The sequence below is a fragment of the Gracilinanus agilis genome, chromosome 1 (genome assembly GCF_016433145.1).
Source record: "Gracilinanus agilis isolate LMUSP501 chromosome 1, AgileGrace, whole genome shotgun sequence".
NCBI classification, from domain to species: domain Eukaryota; kingdom Metazoa; phylum Chordata; class Mammalia; order Didelphimorphia; family Didelphidae; genus Gracilinanus; species Gracilinanus agilis.
The window spans coordinates 252,050,942-252,073,852 of NC_058130.1; the positions used below are offsets into that span (position 1 = coordinate 252,050,942).

At 37.0% G+C, this 22,911-nt stretch overlaps 1 protein-coding gene across 1 annotated transcript in view; it reads left to right on the forward strand.

Moving 5' to 3' along the window:
• Positions 1–22,911, forward strand: part of SHB (SH2 domain containing adaptor protein B) — a 341,443-nt gene that overhangs the window by 233,404 nt on the left and 85,128 nt on the right. The window contains exon 4 of the mRNA XM_044660889.1: positions 14,445–14,616. Within this exon, the coding sequence (XP_044516824.1) occupies positions 14,445–14,616 (172 nt within the window). The remainder of the gene's footprint in view (positions 1–14,444; positions 14,617–22,911) is intronic.

Consider the following 22,911-nt stretch of genomic DNA (forward strand, 5'->3'; position numbering starts at 1 on the left):
ACACTATTCTGCAATTACTCATTATTTAAGGCCGCATTAAAGAATTTTTAGTGTGAACTCATTGGACGAATACCACAAACTCCTAAAGGGTTTATGAATCACCCAGTGGGAACCACTGGCCTACGTAGTAGTCATTCTTCATCCACTTGGCTTTTTCTGTGTTATAGTATTAGATCAAAGTTTTTAAGGCATTTAAGTATTATCCTTGTTTTACTGATAAAGAAACTGTACTAAGGTACAGAGAATATTGGAGAGATGGAAGTTACAACCTGAACTACTGGCATCTAGTTGTATATTCCTACGACTACATCATATTGTGGTATTAGTTTTTCACTGTCCTGATGCTAATATATCAATAGAAATATTGTGTTTTGTTTTTTCAGAATGGATATATTAGGCATTTCTCCCTTTATTTTATATATACATATATACATATAAAATCTCCACATTATATATAATACATATATGCTCACATAAATATATATGTATATAATATACAATCTAGAGCTTCCTCGAATTACTCAAACTACTGCCTAATTTAATTTGTGTGTAAATGTATTAGAGGCTTCTCAAAATATGCATTATTAATGTATAAAGTTTTAAAAACTTTTTATGAAACCTATTCACAGTATTTTTAAAGATTATGTGAAATATGCATATTTCTTCCCCATGTTTCTCTATCTTTTTACTAATCATTATAGTTTCTTGCATTGTATATTTTTGTATACTTGATTATTATTTTGAAAATATTTTGTTATTGTTGTTATATATATTTGTATAATTTATATAGTTTTATAAAATAATATTTTGTGGATGTCACACTATTTTCACATACATTCACACATATGTGTGTTAAATATATAGAATTTATTTATTTTTGTAGTCTTTTCTTTTTAAATTTTTAATTCCAAATTCTCTCCCTTCCTTCAGTCCCTTCCCACACCACTGAGAAGGCAAACGATGTATCAATTATACATGTCAAATCATGCAAAATAAATTTCTATATTAGCCATATCTCAAAAAAATGCAAAAATAATAAAGACAGGAAAATTATACTTCATTTTGCATTCAGAGATCATCAGTTCTTTGTGGAGGTGGATAACATTTTTTCAGCATGAATTCTTTTGAATTTTCTTGGATCATTGTATTGATCAGAGTAACAAAGTCTTTCATGGTTCATCATCATTACAACATTGCTGTTACACAATGATTTCCTGGTTCTCACTTTACTTTGCATCAGTTCTTATAGGTCTTGCCTATATTCTTTTTCTGACAACACCCTTCATCATTTCTTATAGTACAATAGTACTCTATCAACAATCATGTGCCACAACTTGTTCAGCTATTATCAAATGATGAGCATCCCCTCCATATCCATTTCTTTGCTGCCACAAAAAGAACCACAATCAATGTTTTTGCACAATAGATCTTTCTCCTTTTTCTTTTATCCCTTTGGAATACAGATCTGGTAGTGGTATTCTTGGATCAAAGGGTATGCACAGTCTTATAGCCCTTTGGGAATAGTTCCAACATGTTTTCCAGAATGGTTGAATAGTTCCCTATTCAGTTTATTGGTGTACCTATTTTCCCTCAGCAATTGTCATTTCTGATAGATAGGGCATACTACTTCAGAGTTGTTTTCATTTTCCTTTCTCTGATCAATAGTGATTCAGAGCATTTTTTCATATGACTATAGATAAATTTGATTTCTTTTGAAAACTGTCTGTTCTTATCCTTTGACCATTTATCAATTGTGGAACACCTATTATTTTTTATAAAATTGATTCAGTTCGAGATATGAGGCTTTTATCAGAGAAATTTACTCTATAAAGGTTTTAGGTTCCTTCATTATTTACAGTATCTTTTAGTAAAATGTATTTTGCCTGATTATCTTGTATGTCTATTTTTGCTTTTGCTTTGTCTGAGATCATGATTGCTATCCCTTGGCTTTTTTATTTCAACTCAAGCATATTAAAAGAGTCTCTTCCATCCCTTTATTTTAACTCTGCATATATTTTTCTGTTTCATGTATGTCTCATAAACAACATATTCCTGGATTATATTTTCTAATCCATTCAACTCTCTGATTCCATTTTATGGGTGAGCTCATCCCATTCACATTCAGTTATGATTACTGTGTATTTCCCTCCACCCTATTTAATTCTGTTTATCTTTATTTCTCTTTATCCTTCCCCTCCTTAGAAGTCTGTTCTGCATCTAAACACTGCCTCCCCTAATCCAGCCTACTTTTTATCACTCCCCTTCTATCTTTTATTCCCTTTCCTACCTATTTCCTTTTTGAGTAAGTTAGATTTCTATACTATATATCCTTCCCTCATTTAACTAATTCCAATAAGAGTGCTCTGCTCCCTCATAAGAGATTCTTAGTGCTTCTCTCTCCCCTGGAACCATAACCCAGAACTATATATGGGCAATAGACTTGCCAGTCAGCACCAGCTATACCCAGTGCCAGCAAAGGCACATTCTTAATCTCTTTCTCACCAGTTGTCCAACCCTTTTACCATCTCTGGGTTGAGAATTCAACAAGCAAGCTGCTACTTCCACTGCTACCTCTAACAGCCATAACTGGTATTTCTGCCATGTACCAGGCCAGCTCCCATCTCATTGTTACAGAATTGTCTTACTGACTTCTTAAGTTGTCTTGGGCTGAAAAAGTATCTCACTCATTCTGAATTTTTATTAGCTCTGCTGCTCCCAAATATGATCAGAGGAGTTACTTTAAATTTGTTTAAAAGGAAATGTTGACAGAGTTCATCTGGGTTACTGCCTCCACTCCACCATCTTGACTCTGCCAGTATTTTCTATAACGTTGAGAGTAATAGTTATTTCAGTATTTTTGGATTTAAATTTTATGCCTAGCTATTTTTTCATAAATTACATGGGATCTGTGTTCACTGTGACTGAATATTTTTACCTGAGTTTCTGTTTCATTATGACAGATTCCAGGTGCTCCTCTCTTTCCTGGAATAGGTCAAATTCCTGAATATTTTATTATTCATTTAGTTACTTTGTACTAATATCTCTTGTTGCTCATGCTAAGTTTAAAGTTACATAATATCTCTGAAATATTTGCTATAAGAAGCAGTTAGAGCAAGAATTCTTTAACTTAGGGATTCATTAAGTTTTTCTTAAATATTTTGATATTATAAATTTATTTTGTAATACTCTGTTTTATGCATCCAAAAACATTCTGGGAAGAGATCCATAGGTTTCATCAGCATTCCTAAGGAGTCCGTAACACAAGAAAAGGAGAACAACCTTTAAGTATAATTACATTATTAAATTCCATATAAAAGAAGAAAAAAGAGTAACAGTTACTAGCCTTTATACAAAATCTCAGTTATGAATTAAGTATATGTAAAAAAGATAAGTTTAGAAAAATGTATTGATGGAACATGCTACTGTTGACCTATGTCCTGACAAAGACCGATTATTTCAATAATAGTAGAAATAATTTTTAAAACAGCATGGCAAAAATAGTCATTTTATTTATATAAAGAATAAACTTGATTCATAAAGAAAATAGAAATATGACATGAACAAGATGAATGGTCTTTCTATGGTGGTAGTATTACTAAAATTCTGTCTGGACATTCAGAATCAGAGCAGGAAAGTCTATCCTACCAAGATTTCCATTTCCCTTGGTTGTTGCTATACCCTATCTAATCCCCACCTCTGGTTGGTCAGACCTGCTTAATTCTTTGTTTCTGAAGTTTAGAGACTGTTGGAGAGAATCTTCCCAGTGCAAGAGCGCTAAGCTTGTCCAATGTCCCACAACAATTAAATGGTTAGAAGAAAAACCTAGAACCCAACTTATCTTGTTTCTCTGAGATGGCAGAAATTTTAAAGCCTAAGAAATTTAATTTTTTGAAGACTATCTCGCCTTCAGGCTCCATATTCTTGATGAGATGTTCAGATCTGCCACATTGAGTTTGCTAAGTGTTGTGAAAGTATAAACTCCAAAGCAATCAGTATATGAAACTTGATTTTTCTAAATGTTTTGGAGAAAAACATTCGAGCTCCTGACTACCCTTTGTGAACAGAATGGCTACTATTTTGTGTTTCCACTAGTCTGAGATTCTAAGTGAGTGACTGAAGATATCAACTCTGTTAGGAACCTATAAAATACCTCTTTATACACAGGAAATTAGAGCCAGTCTTTTTGGCATCCTTCTCCATCCAGAAGGATTCTGTCTTATGAGTCAGCAATACCTGTCATATGCAGAGGACATAGTCAGAGAAAGTAAAGCATTTTTATACAAGGTTTGAAAATCACAACTGAAAAGTATAAATCTTCACTATTACTCACCCCCTGAAGCTTTAAGCTTTCACCATGTTCCTTGACATCACAAAATAAGAGACAATTAGTATGAGCTCAGGTATACACTTAGTAGTTGTCCTTGGTGCTCTACAGACAAAAGCAGATCAACAATAAAGCACTTAATTAAGCAGCTCTGACGTACTATATATAATTTGACTACACCTTGGTACTATCTCCCTGACTCCAGACAATGACACTCATTTTTCTAACTTTTTGTTTGGGAAAATACATTTTTCACAAGAATATGTTGTTTATATTAACATGTAATGGTTTTATTATTATGTGGTAAATATTGATAGATACAATCCATATAAATGCAGGCTCTTTGGGGTCCTCAGTTTTTAATAGTGTAATGGGGTCCTGAGAACCAAACAAGAAAATGGAAAATCACTCTGAAATATTAGTATTATAGACATCTTAGTGTGTTTGCAATCCCCAACCTACATTTGGGAACTCTTTTGCTCTCAATTGACAAAGACATAAGACTTAGACAATTATCTTTTTACTGGCCACATCAATTATTTAAACAAAGTGAATAACTGTAAACAAGGTGTTATGTAGCAAAACTCTAAAGAATTTGCTTTGTCAGTCATCCTCCTGACCCTTCTTACTACTCTAGATTAGAAGAAGGAATTCTGTAGCAGAAGCCCATCTTGGATCATCTTTGTAAATGACAGGAGCACCATATTTTGAGATTGGTCTCCCAAACTGAGCTGGAGATAGAATCTCAAAGGAAAAGAATTGGCATTTGGGAGAATCAAGGATAAATTGGTTAATAAATTAATGAAGCATTCATTAAGCTCTTATATGCACAAACCATTATCCTAAGCACCAAGAATTAGTAGTAGGTTCCTGTTCTCAAGTAGCACACATTCTAATGAGGAAGGCAATGTGGATTTCAGTTGAAAGTCAGATGGAAAAGTCACCATAATCCTTTGGGTGATGAGGCAATAAAGGCCTGAACCAGGGTGGTTGCAGTGTCGGAGGGGAGAAGGCAAGCCCAACAGATAAAATGCTCAACACCTGGAGAGAATCAATAATGTTCTCCACTGAAATGTAGCCACATATTTTCTGGTCAGAATTGTTTGAGCTAAGAAAAGCACTAAGTTACTCTAGTGTGGTGCCGTGATTGATTCAGATTAAATTTTTAATCACCTCCATGTTAAATTAATTCATTTCTACCATTTTAATGGCTTGTGAGGGTGGTGTGTTTTTCCCTAAATACAATTCTTTTACATCTTTATCTTCTGTAGAAAATCACTAAATTAAAAATATTGCCATTTTAAACTGCAGACTAAAGAGAAATTTAATTAGAAGGAAAGAAAACTGTTATGTGTTTAGAGCTTCTGTGATTTCTTTTTTCACTGCTGAATTACTAAGATTGGAGTTTGAATATTTTTATTTTAGGGGGAAATGATCTGCCTAATTAAGCTTGCCATTCAATTCCACCTGTTCTCTCTAAAATATATGGGTATACAATTATGGTTGCAAATGAATGTATAAATTAATTCAGTGGGGAATCAAAGTATTGTCTGTGACATTATTAGATATTTTTTCTCATTTAACTGCTTTGAAAACTGCTATTTTACTATAAAGAAGAAAAGCAGCAGGCCATCAAGTTTTCTTCATTAATGAATCCTGCTGCCTGTGTACAATAATACCCTAATTTTCTCTGGTTAATAATAATAATAACTAAAAAGTACATAGCCTTTAAAATTACAAACCATTTTAAATAATTTATCTCTGATCTACATTGTGGTAATAGATTTAATTTGAAAATTTGAGTTGGCAGATAATCTAAATCTTAGATAGAAACCCTTCTTCCCTAGTCTAACTTTTAGCCTGAAAGGTTCAAAACTAACTGGCTTGATATGTCTTCCTTGCTCTTCTTTTGGCCAAATGTGGACAACATCATTAGAAGCAGTCAGTCAACAAACATTTATTAAAGATTTACTCTACATGTGATATCAAAGACACAATGGTCATTCACTGAATTCAAGGTCATCATCCATCCGTTCTGAAATTTCGACTTGCCAACAGACTTCGGTGACTAAGAATGAGGCCAATGACTTTGTATGACTGTCTCTTAAATCCAACTCACATGCAAGTCAAGACAGCATCCTGTTGTCCTTGGTCTTCTTCAGAAACAAAGAACAAACAACAATTATATGTGAGGCCACGGTGCTAACCACTATCCTTACAAAGAAAGGAAAGAAGAGGGAAAATCTGACCCCATTCTATTTTCCATTCTTCTCTGTCTCTAGGATAGAATGAAAACACTGTTTTTCTTTTAAACTCCTTTATATTCTATTCTGGTTGCCATACTTTCCAGGCTGACGATGTGCTTTATAAGCCAATCAAACTGGCCTTCTTGCTAGTCTCCGTCGGCAGCCTTCCATCTGCCATCTCTTAACTTATGTACACGCTCCACATCCTCTCTCCCCTCTCCCCTCCATTAGTACAAGGGGGAAGCATTGGCCCTAGAATAAGAAGACCTGGGTTCAAATCCCAACTCTATTACTTACTCTAACCCACTTTGGACAAGTTATTTAACCATCCTCAAGTTTCCTCATCTGTAAATCAAAGGGCTTAGACAGCAATACCTCCTAACTTCCTTTCCAATTCTACATATAGGAGCCTATAACAAAAATTTGCATTGGGTTAGAAATAATTGTGGTTTTATAGGAAATACGGATTTGGAGTCAAATAAAGCCAAGGTCAAAGACTGGGGAAGGGAGAGGAAATAAACATTTATAAAGGAGCTGCTCTGTGCCAGTCATTGTGCTAAGCTCCTTTTCACAAATATAATAATAATAATAATATTTATATAACACCTACTATGTGCCAACCACTTTACAAATATGATCCCATTTTCCCTGGAAGGTGGACAGGTAGATGGGGCAGTGGGTAGAATATCAGAGCCCAGAGTCAGGAAGATTCCTCTTCCCAAGTTCAAGTCTAGCCTCAGACACTTACTAGCTACATGACCCTGGACAAAGCATGTAACCCCATTTGCCTTAGTTTTTTCATCTGTAAAGTTAAGCTGGAAAAGGAAATGGCAAGCCACTCTAGTATCTGTAGAGTTTTGTCTATAGGATCCCACATGTATAGTTGGAAAGGAGGTTGGGAGGCTGTTGTCTAACCCCTTCAATTTAAAGAGGAGGAAACTTTGAGGCTGCTTAAGAAAACCCCAAATAGAGTCACAGAGTCAGATACTACTGAACAACTGGAAGACAGATGCACTTATTTTCCCCATTTTACAGTTAAGGAAACTGAGGGAAGCACAGGGTAAGCAATTTTCCAGGGTCTTGCAGCAAGTATCTGAGACCAAATTTGAACTCTGATCTCCCAGACTCCAAACCCAGTGATCTGTCCACTGAAATATCAGCCACCTTTACCATGAACAATCCGATTAACTTTTCTGCATTGTTTCTTGTGATTGCCAGGTTCTTTGCTATGTGATTTAGTAGTTTTGCCTGTTAAATATTTTTTCCCAAGTAAAGCAGAAACCATGCTATACTGTCTCCAGGGGCTAGTCTTTACTTAAGATTTAACCTTCACCAGACTCTGATTTCTTGGTAAATAAGATGTGGACACGACCCCTGGGAGGATGACCAGATATCCTCATTATAAGGGATTATCTCATTTCTGTTAGTCAGTGTTCTAAGTCTTTGGAGGATTAACAAATCCCACAATTTTGGAACTGAAACAAACCTTAGCAGTCATTTCTTCTCATTTTATTAATGGGGAAATTGAGACTTAGAGGAAGTAAATCATGGATTCACAATTTAAAGCTAGAAGGTACTTTAAAAGTCCTCTACTTCAAATCTTAATTTTGCAAATGAAAAAGCTTGGGCCCCAAAAAGTTGAAATTAATTCAAATGCAAGAGAACCCTTTGAAAATATGAGCCAAACCTATATACTGCGGAATTCTTTGGGGTCCATGAACATAACAGAATATTATTACTTCACTGTTTTAAAAATTTGAATGAGAAAAAAAGTTAAATATAGAGATGCATGGGAAGATTTCTATAAACTGATACAAAATGAAGTAAACAACTAGGGAAAGCAAATATACTGTGACTACACCAATATAAGTAGAAATAACGACTAAATAATCAAAACTGTATCCTTCAAAAGTATAATGACCACGCTTGTCAACACCTAAAGAAGTGAGAAGAGAAGGAATTCCCCTCTCCTTTGGCAGAAGTGGGAAGGAGTGGGAGGTTATGGTGACAAACACCGCATATAATGTGAGACTTCTTCAGTGTTGGTTAGTTTTGCGGAACTGTTTTTTTTTTTCTCTTTTATTTGTATATGTCTCTCTGAAAGAAGAAAAGGAGGGATATTTTAGCAATGACAACAATATTTTTATTATACAATATAATTATATAATAAATATGAAACAAGTAATATAATATAATACAATATAATAATTCATTCGATGCAGACGGTAGCAACAACAGTAATTGCTAGCAGGTATATACTGCTTTCAGATTTTCAAAGCACTCAAATTGGGTAGCTGATCCTTTGAACAACCTTAGAAGGCAGATGCAGGTAATATTCCCATTTGACATGTGAGGAAACTGCATCTGGATCAATCAACAAAAGGAGTTCTCTACTAGGAATTGTAAATGATTTTAAAAATTAAAGAAACTGGGGAAGCTGGGTGGCAGACACTTCCTAGCTGTGTGACCCTGGGCAAGTCACTTAACCCCCATTGCCTAATCCTTACTGCTCTTCTACCTTGGAACCAATACATAGTATTGATTCTAAGATGGAAGGTAAGGATTTTAATTAATTAATTACATTTTTAGGAAAATTTAAATTATGATTAAAGAAACCAATAGCAATTTTTAAAAGAAAAGAACTGTCCTTAGAGTAATTTAGTAATTTAGAGTATGTTTCCAGAGTTGGATTTTTTCCTCCAATAATTTAAAGCAGGAAAAAAAAGGAGAAATAAATAATAGGATCAATTTTTTAAAATGTGAGCAAAAGGATGGCACCCATCCTGCTATATATTTTTGTTTATTATATTTGTAAGGCTCCATAGGTACAAAAATGAACAGTATTTGGCATGTTAAGAACACTGCAGACTCTAAAATTTGTGATTTCTACTTGACTACTCCCAGCAATGCAATGATCTGCAATAATCCTCAAAGACTTATGATGGGGAATGCTATCACCGCCAGAGAAAGAGCTGTTGGAGTCATCTTTCACATCAGTGTGTTTATGATTTTATTTTGAGGTTTTGGTTATATATGAGTGGGCTCTGACAACAGTGACCAGTATGGAATGTGTTTTACATGGCAATAAAAACAAAATTTAAAAATAAAATAAGATTTGTGATTTCAAAAGTTCATGCTTCTACTATAATCAAAAAATGTATTTGTCATCTAATCATAGACGGTGGGGGAACTCAAAAATTCTGCCTTGTCCCCCACTTATTTTCAGATCAAAAGCCTGGGGACCACTGAAGTACTTAACCCAGTAGCTAGGTTTCCTGACCCATAGAACTAATTGCTTTCTCTATTGTACCAGTCTGAGTCTCCTAGAAGGAATTTTGCCTCTTTCTCTACCTTACCCAGGGATTAGAGTATAATCTTCCATACTAGAACCCCAGTATGTTTAACAACTACCATTGATTGACTAGATGCCTCGTTTCAGCAGCTGGGATTATTTGTCACACACTTTTCTCTTTCTAGAGTCACTTGAAATTCTTTTTCCTTTTTTTAATGAATCAGGATCTCCAAGCCAGATGTTTATGTCATCCTGGCTGAGACATTAATCTGCAGGAGCCTTCAAATTTAAACTACATGCTTCTTTGTCAAAGGATTTCATGTGGGTACTGATTTTTAAATACAGCATTACCATCACAATATTACTATGATGGTTACAGCCAGGAAAATGTGTTAGAGGGCTTATTTTTGCTGGGTTAAGTTAAATGGTTTTCAGTATCTAATTAAGTATATTGTTCAGGGGCTCTAGGCACAAAGCTAGTATATTAGTATTCATCTATCCCTGGCAGACAGAATATTTCCATATTAGAGTGGCTGCTTCTCCCACCCCAATTTTATTCTTATCAAAAATAATAGGGAGCAGCTAGGTGGCTCAGTGTATTGAAAGGCAAACCTAGAATCCAGCGTTCAAATCTAGCCTCAGATAGTTCTTAGCTGTGTGGCCCTGGACAAGTCATTTAATCAACATTGCCTTTCACTCTTTTGCCTTGGAACCAATCTACAGTATGTTCTAAGATGGAAAGTAAGGGTTTTAAAAAAGAAAAACAAAAATAATAGCTGATTTCCAGTTTGCAACTACCCTTTAGCCCTGATTCATTTGCAGAATTCTTCCTTTCTGAATTTTTGAAGGAAGCATTTGTGTCATGTGCTGAAATCATGAAAGGAAATGTTTTCATGTCTCTAAACTATATTTTGGGGAAGAAATGTGGATGACACACAAATATTAACCAAAAAGGAAAATGAGTTGTGAAGATATTTTGGTTTCAAACAGAAGTTTGCATTTTGATTACAATACTTAAAAGAATGGAAAACATGGCAACCCTTGCATAATGACAGAGTGGAAAGAATGCTGGATTGAAGAGGATAAGGGTTGAGTTCCTCTACCATATGTGACCTTTGGCAAATAATTACATCTCCCCAGGCCTCAGTTTCCTCGTCTATAAAGTGAGTTGGATCAGGCTACAGGAATTTTTAAGGTCCTTTGCAACTCTTAACTATAAGACCCTATGAACTCTGATGTGTATCTTTTCATTATTGACCATGAAGTAGAATTAGATGGTGTGTTTAGTTAGAATTGAAGTTTATGAAAGCCTTGGTCCTGCCTCTGATACTCGCTGTAGAACCATACACAAGTAACTCTCAACACCTCATTTTTCTCACTTGTAAAATGAGGATAATAATTCTGTTTTGTTGCAAAACACAAATGTGATAGCATATGTGAAGCACTTTGCAAATCCTGGTGGTATTCAGTCATTTCATTCCTGTCCAACTCAATTTGGTATTTTCATGGCAAAGCTACTGGAGCAACTTGCTGTTCCTTCTCCAGCTCATTTTATATAAGAAGAAACTGAGGCAAACAGAGTGAAGTGACTTGTCCAGGATCACAAAGCTAATAAAGTGTCTGGGATCATATTTGAACATGGGTCTTCCTGACTCCAGGGTTAGCACTCTATCCGTGGTGCTACCTAGCTGTCTTTGCAAATGTTAGAGCACTATATAATTGCTAACTATTATATCATTAGATACATTATTTCATTGAAGTTTTTTTAATGTTAGCATAGTAACTAGAGTGCTTCCTGCAGGGTTCTTCCATTACTACTAAGGGTATATTGTGTCTTTTCGAGCATCAGGCGAGTCTGGAAAAGCCAAGAGTTCTCAGATTCAATAAATGAGTTCTGCCTTACTGGTGGTAAGGGAGCTCATCCCCCTGCCCCTTTGTGTACCCTTAAGGTTAAGGCTAGGATGCTGGCTAGCACCTGTCCCTAAGAGACAGTAGGAACCCTGCAGAGGTTTCCAGTGGCATCTCTTTGTACCACAACTGGAGGCATTCGTGGGGTTTCAGTTTCTTATCACGTTATTTGTTGTCTTCAAGATGTGCCTGTAATATATGTATTTAGAAAGCTGTGATCTCGCCATGTCTCATTAAAGTCATGGTAATAGGAATTCTGATGTGCTTTCTTAAGCTGCTTTTTTCAAGGGGGACTATGTTAACAATTCCCCAAGGGATTCTTTACTTTTAAATCAAGACTGGTTTCAGGGACAGCTGGGTAGCACAGTGGATAGAGCATCAAGCCTGGAGTCAGGGAGGACCTTGGGTTCAAACCTGGCTTCATACACTTTCAAGCTGTGTGACTGTTTAACTCAGTTCAACTAGCCCTTGCCCTTTTATCTTACAGTTGATACTAAGATGTTTGGTTTTTTTTAAGTCTAACTTCAAAGTAGGAAACAGATCTCTGAGAATAGTGAGAGGCGAGAAGCACCTATTAATTAGCTTTATCCCAATTAGGTTGAAGTAACTGATTTTATTCCGCTGAACAAAGGTATACTTTGCTCAGATGGTAGCAGCGAGTCGATTTCACTTTTACATACCCAAACCATCATCTCACTTAAAAATAAAAATCTATAGCTGCTCAGCAATGGGCTGAATGTCATGCGAGTGGAGAGCCCTAGATCGTTCTTTCCTAAATTCATAACAGTTCCAATATGGCATGTAGAGCTGGTTGTTGTGGCTTTAATATTGGATTATTCTTGCATCCCAAGCCAGGCATAAGTTCTCAAATACATGACTCATTCTTTAACTATAGATTACTAGCATATAGATGATTAAATTTGATATCAGAGGGTAAATAAGTATTCTGGGACTGTTCTTATCTAATCTCGGGTGTAAGCCCTATCCATAACAATTTTCAAAAGAATATTTCACGTTTTTATAATAATTGAAATGAGGACAAAATGAACCTAGCCCAATCTGAATACCCATCAGTCATAATGAGTTATGGAAGAAATGGTAATTGTTATAAGGGGATTAACCTAGTAGGGTGGTAAAGTGGTCGTAATAAGGGAATAGGCTAGAGGTAATAGGGAAATTAAGGCAGAGGTAAGGTTGTAATAGGGAATACAGCACTGCGGATAGGGTTTGTGGATCCCTAAGGCAGTAAAGTGGATAAGAAAGGTACAATGGTGAAGGCAGTAAATTGAGGTGGTAGGAGAAGTAAGGGAATGACTGAGTTTAGGGAATATAAACACAGAGGTATAAAGAGTTGCAAGGGAGAGGATGAGATATTTTGGGCAAGCAGCTACAGCCTGGGAGACACAGACTGGGACACAGGTTTGAGACAGAGACACTGAAGGGAAACAGACTGAGCTCTCCAGGTAGGAAGGGCAGGACTACAGACAAAGGTTAGGGCCAGCCAAGAAAGGCTTGAAACTGAGTAGAGGGCTTTCTAGTCAGTTTCTCAGGTTCACAAAGGAAGAGTTCAGAGGAAGTATTGAGATTGCACTTCCTCCAAAATGGACACCTCCAATTCCCTTCAGGACCCAGAGACAATATTATTCCTTTCTCCCCTTCTCTGTCTCTTATCAATCAACTAATGAATTAGCCAAAGGTTTGATTAAGTGACAAACAGGGTTTATTGAGTTTTAGGGTTGATTGGAAGGGATGGAGGAATACAAGGTAACTCTAACAGCCGCCTAGAGAAAGCTTTAGGTGGGGGAGGGAGACAGGAATGTGAGACTGAGAAAGGACCAGCCTAACTCAGCCCCGAGAGGTTTTTTTTTGTTTTTTTTTGTTTTGTTTTGTTTTTTTTGTAGCCTATAAGGTTAGGAAAGTTGGATACAATGATTCAAGAGATAATTTGTAACAAGGGTAAGCCCTACTTGACCACGGGGAAACTAAATCTACCAAGTTTGAAAGCTACCACCCAGATCCACCCTCCTTTCAAAAACCCCAAGAAATTTAGGAAGGGAAAATGATGATTGGGAATAAGGGAGGTTAGGGAGATCCAAAGGAAATAGTTAAGCTAACAAATTTTAAGAGAAAAGCTGCAGAATATAGGCCAGATTTTCAGTCCAAAGATAGAGCTCAGTTGACCATCCTACTCTCCTCGAGTCCTCCAGGGTCAACTGTCTAACCTCAGGATTCTAAACCCTTTTCAATTGTCAGAAACTCTGCAGTAAAGCTTTGCAGGGCTACTATGCACCCTTTTGCACTACATAATTTAGTCATCTTGATAGCACCTCATTCCAGTTACACTCACATTAAATATTTTAAACAAACAACACCAACAGTTGCCTCATGCATGATTTCAGGGCATCTGGATTATCAAGTCCTCAAAAGCCAAAAATATTTTTAGCTTTGCAATTTTAACTGCTAGAAAAATTACCTCAGTGGGACATCTTACTGGGAAAATTTTTCTTCACTTAAAGCATTAAATACCATCTGAGTAGGGGTAAACATTATCCCTTATCATTTGAAGAAAGCTTTTTAACAAATTGGACCTATCTTCAGACTTTTGCACTTTATAAAAAATGATATCTCGGCTTCTTACTGTCTCTGATAACTCTTTCCTCTTTATCTCTTGCAGCTCAGTTTAATGGTAATGAGAAGAGGCAGTCTTCCCCCTCACCTTCCAGAGACAGGCGTCGACAGCTCCGAGCCCCAGGTGGAGGCTTCAAGCCAATCAAGCATGGAAGCCCAGAGTTCTGTGGGATATTGGGAGAAAGAGTTGATCCTACTGTCCCACTGGAAAAGCAAATGTAAGTTCAAAGAGGAATTCCCTTTATCCTCAAGTTCTGATAACCTTTTTAACTTAACTGCTAAATTGTGATGCCGCCTTGGGGTTTGCAACCCAACTCTTAGATCTCAGGACCTCCATAGCCATCACGTCCAGTCAGAAGCCCACCTGAATGGTGGTCCATCCAGCTTTGTTGGAAGAACTCCCATGAAGTACATCCCACTACCAATTGAGTTAGCCCAATTTTTACTTTTAGTTAGATATAATTATTCAGAGGTCTACTGTAAGATGTAATCAGCTGCAGGGTTAGATATCTACCTATCTGATCATCACCTTCACCCAGTTTTTTCTCATTTAACCTACTTTGTGAGAGGCATCAGGGCATGTTAGATATAAAGAACTGGCCTCTAAGCCTGGAAGACCTGAGTTATATCATACGGGCATATTGCTTAACCTCTCAGTGCCTTCGGCAAGACTCTGATACCATCCCTCAGTTATAGAGCAGAGGCTGTTCTCCATTAGGACAGGGAGTTTCCTCCATGGAAATCCCCTATATAAGTGAAATCACTAGTCTGATTCACCAACACAAATCCTTTATATGGTGGAAATTTTCTTAATTATAGTCCATTATTATATGTAAAGTAATCTTTTATATATTTGTATATTCTTTATATATATAGTACATTCTTTTACATATTTTGTATATTTTATAAATTACATGTTATATAGTTTAACATAGAATGTATTTTATGTTTTAATATATAGTATTTAATATTTTTAATATAGCACATCCTCTTTATCATAGATGAAGAATAAGAAAAAACAATGAGTCATCCAACTATTCTCATTCCTTACTGCTTGTCCTTCTAAAAATGTGTAGATTTTTATTCCAGTGAATAACGTCATTCCAATTATTGCCAAAAAAGTTTATGAGGTCATAGATTTAGAGCTGGAAAGGGCCTTAGAGATATCAAATATACTGTACAGATGAAAAAACTGAGATGAAGAGATCAAGTGACTTCCCTAACACAGACCTAGTTAGTAGAAAAACAGAGATCTGAACAGATCTTTCTGCCAACTGCAGCACAGTATGGCGTTTGGGGCCCGGGCACATGTTTCCAACCAGAAACAGATATTCTTTGTAAAGGGAATTTGCTTATTATGACATTGGAAATCACAAGTCTATCCCATCAAAAAACACTTTCCTCATATTAGTTGCTTAATAATAACAACAATCCCAATCACAAACATTTATAGAGCACTTACTACATGCAGGCCCCATGCCAAGCAATGTACGATTACCTTCTCATTCAATCCTCACATCAACCCAGGGAATAGATGCTATTATTATCCCCATTTTATAGAGGAAGAAACGGAAGCAAAAAGAAGCTAAGTGACTTGCTCAGGATCATGCAGCTAGCAAATGTGTGAGGCCAGATTTACACCCAGGTCGTCCTGACTCCAGATCCAGTGGCTCTATTTCCTAGCCGCCTGGCTACCTAGCCAATTGTTGTTCATTTTTTTAGTTGAGTCCTACTCTTTGTGACTCCATAGCTATCCCTCAGATTTTCTTGGTAAGGATACTGGAGTAGTTTACCATTTCCTTCTTTTTGTTTTGTTTTGTTTTTCCTTTTTCTTTCTTTTTTTTTCCCATTTCCTTCTCCAATGGTTCATTTTATCAGGTAATTAGCAATTAAGAGACTTGCCCAGCATCCCACAGCTAGGAAGTGTCTGAGGCCAGATTTGCATCCAGATCTTCCTGACTCCAGGCCCAACATTCCATCCACCGAGCCACCTACCTCCCTCCTATAGGCAGAGTGATTTGCCCAAAGTCACACAGCTAGGAAATATCTAAGGCTAGATATAAATTCCAGACCCCGTACGCTGAACCACTGAGCCACAGTTGCCTTTGCCCCAAATAATATCTCCCACACCTATCTCATTTGCTCTCATTTACAGATATTCTTATAATTAACCATTTTTAAATGATTGGTTAACTTCACAGTATATTTTATTTACCCTGATCCTTTTTGTATTATCACCCTCCTCTATGTCTTAATTCTATAAATCTGGATTTCCATGGATAGAAATTTCTTAAAGCAAAGTAAAATCTCCATACTTCATAAAGCTCTAAACAACTGAAAACCAGAATTTTTTGTAATCAAGTTTTCTACATATTCCTAGAAAGAAAGAAATACACCCCACCAGTAAGCAGTAAAACACTACCAGTAAGAACTCCAGTTCCTATCCCTCTCACACAAACCTCCCCCTTCCCTGCTGCTTCTGGGAGTAGTCCCCAGACTTAGACCAAGGTGGAGAAGCCTCTGAGAGGGGCTTCCAGTTCCAGTGTGGAGGCTCCCCAATGGAAGTCCAAGCCCAAAACTGACTCATCACCCCGAGCCAGAGACTGTCACTGTGCTCAGTCTACACTGAAGGACTGTTTTAGCGCAGAGGACATAGGAACACGTGGACTGATCGCTTAGAACTCAGAAATTGTCATGTTATGCACTCATAGACATCACTCCATGGTTTATTTACCCTTCTTTGAATCCAGAGGCTCGTGGGGGACTCCAGAAGCCCTACCAGCATCCCCAGTCCCAGCCTTGGGCTACTCACTCTTCTTGGGCTGTATTGGTCACCCACCACCCAGCTGGGTCTTTGCCTGAAACCAGCACTAAATGGGAGCTCCATGCATCAGAGCAAGAGTTCTTGGCTTTTTATGTCTTGGACCTCTATGGCAGTCTTATTAAGATCTGTGGGCCCCACCACTCAGAATCATATTTTTAAATGCATAAATTAAAACAGAAAGTCCAGGATCTAATCACTGAAGGAAAGGGTGTCAGTACTTCAAGATATCAGGAGGATATAAAGAGATTTTATTATACTAACAAATCATTAACATCTTAGGAAATGTGAAGTCCTGGATAGATTGAATTAGAAGGACTGATAGATCCCCATTGTCTGGGAGATCAGCACAATCCCTAGTCATCTATAAAATGTATCAGTTTAAGCCAGTGATAGGCAAACTATGGCCCATGAGCCAGATGCAGCCCCCTGAAATGTTCTATCCAGCCCCTGAGACATTATTCCTAATCTGACAAATACAATGAGTAGGACACAATACAATGAAACTTCAAAAGAGATGCCTTAGAAACAGACTGACAGATGAGCATTTCCTTTCCTTTGGCCCCCTCTTTAAAAAGTTTGCCCATCACTGGTTTAAGCGAGTGCCAGGTAGGTGCTGTGTGTGGGGAAGGAGAAAAAAAGATTTTCTTTCTCATCTTCCCTACTACACCCCCAATGACCATGTTGCCTTTTTCTTTTTCTTTTTTTTTTTTAAACCCTTGTACTTCGGTGTATTGTCTCATAGGTGGAAGATTGGTAAGGGTGGGCAATGGGGGTCAAGTGACTTGCCCAGGGTCACACAGCTGGGAAGTGGCTGAGGCCGGGTTTGAACCTAGGACCTCCTGTGCCTTTTTCTTTTTAATTAAAAACCCTTTTTTAAATTAAAAACCTTTGCTAAATATTGATTCTAATACAGAAGAGTGGTAAGGGCTAGACATATGCAGTTAAGAAAATTGCTTAGGGTCACAAAGTCAAGAAGTACCTGAGACCAGATTTGAACCCAGGATCTTCTCTTCTCTACCTGGCTGTCAGTCTACTGAACTTCCTCGCTACCCCAAGCATGATGCTCTTAAACACAGCTGCTCAACCAGTAGGAAACAGCAGCTAGCAGGAAGTGGAGACACATTCTCCAAATAAGCCTGGATACGCGAGTCAGTCAGGCACTTGAAAGAGGAAAAGGCTTCCAGTAGTGGGACATCTTGCAACAGAAAAGAGAACTGACTATGGACTTGAGAGAACTAGCCCTGGAAGTTGGGAGGAAAAAGCAGACCTTAAGACCCCAAATGAACAACCCATGCAGTATGGAGCTGCATCACCACTCCATAAAGAAATGAAGGACTTCTGGCCATTTAGTAACAGAATTGTGAGTTGCACTGGACTTGTGTATTTCCTATATATACATCACTACCATTGGAGGAAAAGATAGTGAGAGCTCACAAATTGATGAGAGGGAATACTTTCTATCTATATGTCTACTACTTGATTGTTAAGGGGAAGTACACCAGTGAGGGCTTGTAAGCTATAGATCAACCTGGAACCTGAGGCAGCAGGCACCTGGGGATCCACACCTGAACTACAAATCTCTTATTACATAGAGCTCTCTTTTAAGAATATAATAAATTTTTTTCAAAGAATATAATAAATTCAACACACATTTTCAAGGATATCCTGCTTTGTCTGCATTTCCTTCGTTCTTCCTTCTCTTCTGTGTATTTCTTAAAATGCTTCCATGGCTCTCTTTTCTTTCTTTACTTTTTGATAGATTGCTGCAGAAGCCTGGAAGGGATGATGCACTTATTAATCAATTCCTCCACCATAGTCCCATTCCAATATTTCAGTGTAAAATAAAGGTGCCCTGTGTTTTGAAAAACTATACCACTCCAAGGTTCACTTTACCAAGTAGTAGACGGACTAGACAATGCATTGTAATTCTTGAACCAGTGCAGCCAGATTTGGAGAGTTTTATAACTAAAAGTTTGATTATTTTGATTTTGATGTTGACTATATGATTAATTTTTTCAATCACAGCAATATGTAAAGAACATTTACTAAATCATAGAGAAGTCTCAATCAGTGGAGTAAGTACTGATGCCAGTGAAATTTTAGAACCTTGAAGTATGGAAGGATCCATCTCCTTTCTCCTATATAGTCCTAACTCATTAATTACCTCTTCTGGGAAGCCTTCTCTGAACATCTCCATACCTCTCCCAATAGAGAATTCCTAAAATGCCTTTTTTCCCATCCTCTATTACAGATTCATCCAGTAGTATCTTGTGTTGCAGATTTGTTTAGGTTTGGTTTTTTCCCTGAGTTTGTGTCTTGTCTCACCCAACTAATTTTAAGCTCCTTGGTAGCAGCAACAATGACTTCTTTACCTTTGGGTTCTTCCCAACACACCACACATAATAAGTGCTTTAAAAAATTCTCATTGGTTAAACTAAAGAAATAGGTGTTTTTCCAGTCTCTGAGATGCCCTGCTAATATGCATCAGGTCCCACGTTGGGACCTAGGAGATGGCAGCTTTCCTTGAACACAGCCATAGCAATATTCCCTACAGAAATTCACTAAAACAGAATTAGAGTTTATACTGAAGTAATAAAGAATGTGGTCCCAAAAGATTCACATTAATTGAATTCTTCTAAGAACATTATCAAATGTGTTCTTTGCTATTCACATCCTAACAAAGTTGCCATAAGATGCAAATGTCTGATACCCATTCCTTTTGTTGTGATGGGCATAAGAAGGAGAAGCATTAAAGAAAAGAGAGTCAGATGCTCAGGCTCTCTCAACAAATTGATGGGGGTTTTTTCCCATTCTCTTAAACTTTATTTAATTTTATTCTGAACATGAGCAGCCAGTAAAATGAGTATTTCCATATGCAAAGTAGAATAGAAAAAGAGGATTATACATAAAAGCACAAATCTATTACACATAGCTCCCTTTTAAACATATAATAAATTTAATATTTAGTTTCAAGGATATCCTTCTGACCTCCCTTTTCTTCTGAATATTTCTTAAAATGCTTCAGTGACACTCTTTTATTTCTTTCCTTTTCTTCTTAACAACCCTACCTCTTACCTCAACTTCCCTCCCAAAATAGAAAAAGAAATAAAGGGAAGGAAGATAAGTCATTCCCTTGTAACAAATATGCCAAGTCAACAAAAAGATTTCCCACATCAGCCATGTCCAAAAGAACTTATAACATATGATTGCTGATGGAATAATGCTGCACCATCATAAAAAGTGATAAGCAATTTTAATTTAATTTTTTTAACTTGGAAAATTTTACATGAAGTTATGAAGAGTAAAACAGCATATTGATCTTAAATGCTTTTTTTGAGTTGCCATCATCCTGAGGACACTGTGGTCGGATAGGATTATAGAATTGGAAGAGAAACCATCTACTCTATCCCTTCACCCAATGTACATATATTTTCTATAACATTTCTGGAAAGTAGTCCTCTAGCTTCCACTTAAACTCCCCCAGGGATTGGAGACACCCTACCTCAAAGGACAGGCAATCTATTCCTTTTTTTAAATCTTAGAAAGTTCTTCCTCATATTATAATAATACAATACAGTGAATATTTATTAAGCACCTACAATGGTGCTAAAGCCATGGGGATACAAATAAGAGAAAGAAAGACACTTCTGCACTCAAGGAGTTTATAATTTAATGGGGAAATCACAAAAGGAAGCTGAAAGGCGGGGATGAATATTACCTGTAAGGGATGATGATGGTAGAGCTGAAACCAAGCAGTCAGCTAGTAGCAAAGGAAGAATTGGCTGGCTTCTGTTCCCTCTTCAAAGGGAGACTTTAGGAGGAGTTTTTTACTCTCCCTTCCAATCAGAGGGGCAAGGCAGCTGAGGATATTGATATGGCTTGAGTAACAAAGCTGAAACAATCTCCATGATGCTCTTTCCTCGGTATATGCTTTAGGAGATGGAGGAGTTGGTGGTGGCAAGTTTAAAACAAGTAGTGAAACTGGTAGGAAATGGAAGAGTTGGCTAGGCTTCTGGAATCTCTTCAAAGAAAGATTGGAAGAGTTTTTTTGCTCTGCCTTCCAATCAGAGAGGCAGAAGTAATATTCAGCAGAAGTCAACTTCCCTAAAATTTCTTCCCTTTAGGACTTGGTCCCGTCCCTAGTGCTAAGCAAAAGAGCGTGACTCTTCTTCCATGGGACAACCTTTCAAATATCAGAAATATTCCCCAGCAATTCACTGGCACTTAGTAAAGGCTTTGAGGTCTGAGACAAATGCATTGGGAAATTTTATAGTTGCCTCCTAACTTTATTACTTCATCCTAGGTACCTTGTTCATATCATATCTACCTCATTCACCAGCTGAGAGGTAGAGTCAGGTGTTAATAAGGTTGCTTTAGTATTTGATTTTAGTATCAGAGGAGATAGCATTCTGACCTTGGAATTGGGCAGATTTGGGCTTGAGTCCTTCCTCAGATTTTCTGTATTGCCCAATTCAAGTAGCTTGGTCTTAATTTCTTCATCTGTAAAATAAGGTTTATGATAATCATATTTACTTCATAAATTTGATGAAAAGATATGATGTGAAGTATGTTGCAAAATTTAAGGCAACCTATAAATGTAAGCAACTGTTATTCAGAGAAGTATTACTAAACAGAGATGCTGTCATCAGAATTCTTGACAAATGTTTGTTTAGGAATAAAATTTTCTTATTTCTAAAAACTTGAACAAAAAGTTTTGACCCCCTACTGCTAAAGTAATGAATAATGCCACATAAAACAGATTTGTAAATAACAAGAACTCTCTTGAGCACACAAATGTTAATTTGTCTGATTCAGTTCCCTGGCAGAATTCCACTTTATATTGAGTCAAATCTGCATTCTACATCCATCCCCTGCTCACATTCATTGGCATTAGCTATTATTTATTAGTTCTCTTCACTGACACATTTTTTCCCTCTAGTAAAAGAGAAGTAATAATATTTGGTGTAGCTACCTCATAGAAAAGTTTATGTTAAACACAAACCATCAAGTCAATATAAGTTATTATTATGATGACCCCCCCTCCTCCCCAGAGACTCAGGCACCCTACCAACTAATATATTCATCCAAATATATAAGCCATGTTTCTTTTTCTGAATTTGGTACGTACAAAATCTAAGTGTGGGCTGTTTATTGTACACTTAGCACCAGAGACACAACTGACGATCTGCAGCAGCCACAGTAGAAGCATCTTCTCCACTGACCAACACGTGCTATTGTGAACTAGTTTTTTTTAAGAGTTAACGGAAAAAATAAATATAATTAAATATAAAAATAATAAATTATAATAAATAATTTTTTTTAAATTAAAAGTTAACAGGGGAGGCAAATCCCTCCCGCCTTCATGTTCCCGGTCCTTTCTGCTATCTGTACAAGATAAGAATCTCCCTGCAAAGACAAACAGCTGTGCTAGCTTCTGATCACCAAGGCAGAAGGCTACTGGGGATGTGGCAAGGCAGGATCCCAGGAGTCCTCTTCTCATTGGAGTTTATTCTTTATATTACGACTCCGGCTTTGCCCTTCCCCTTCTTCTCAGGGCTGCCACCAGCAGTTGCAAATTTAGCTCCATGTCATGAAACCAAGGAGCGAGAGGACCAAGGAGGCCAAGAGCGTAGGGCCCATGACATTTTTTCCAAGCTTTGGACAGAAGAAGACACTGTCCTAGGAGAGC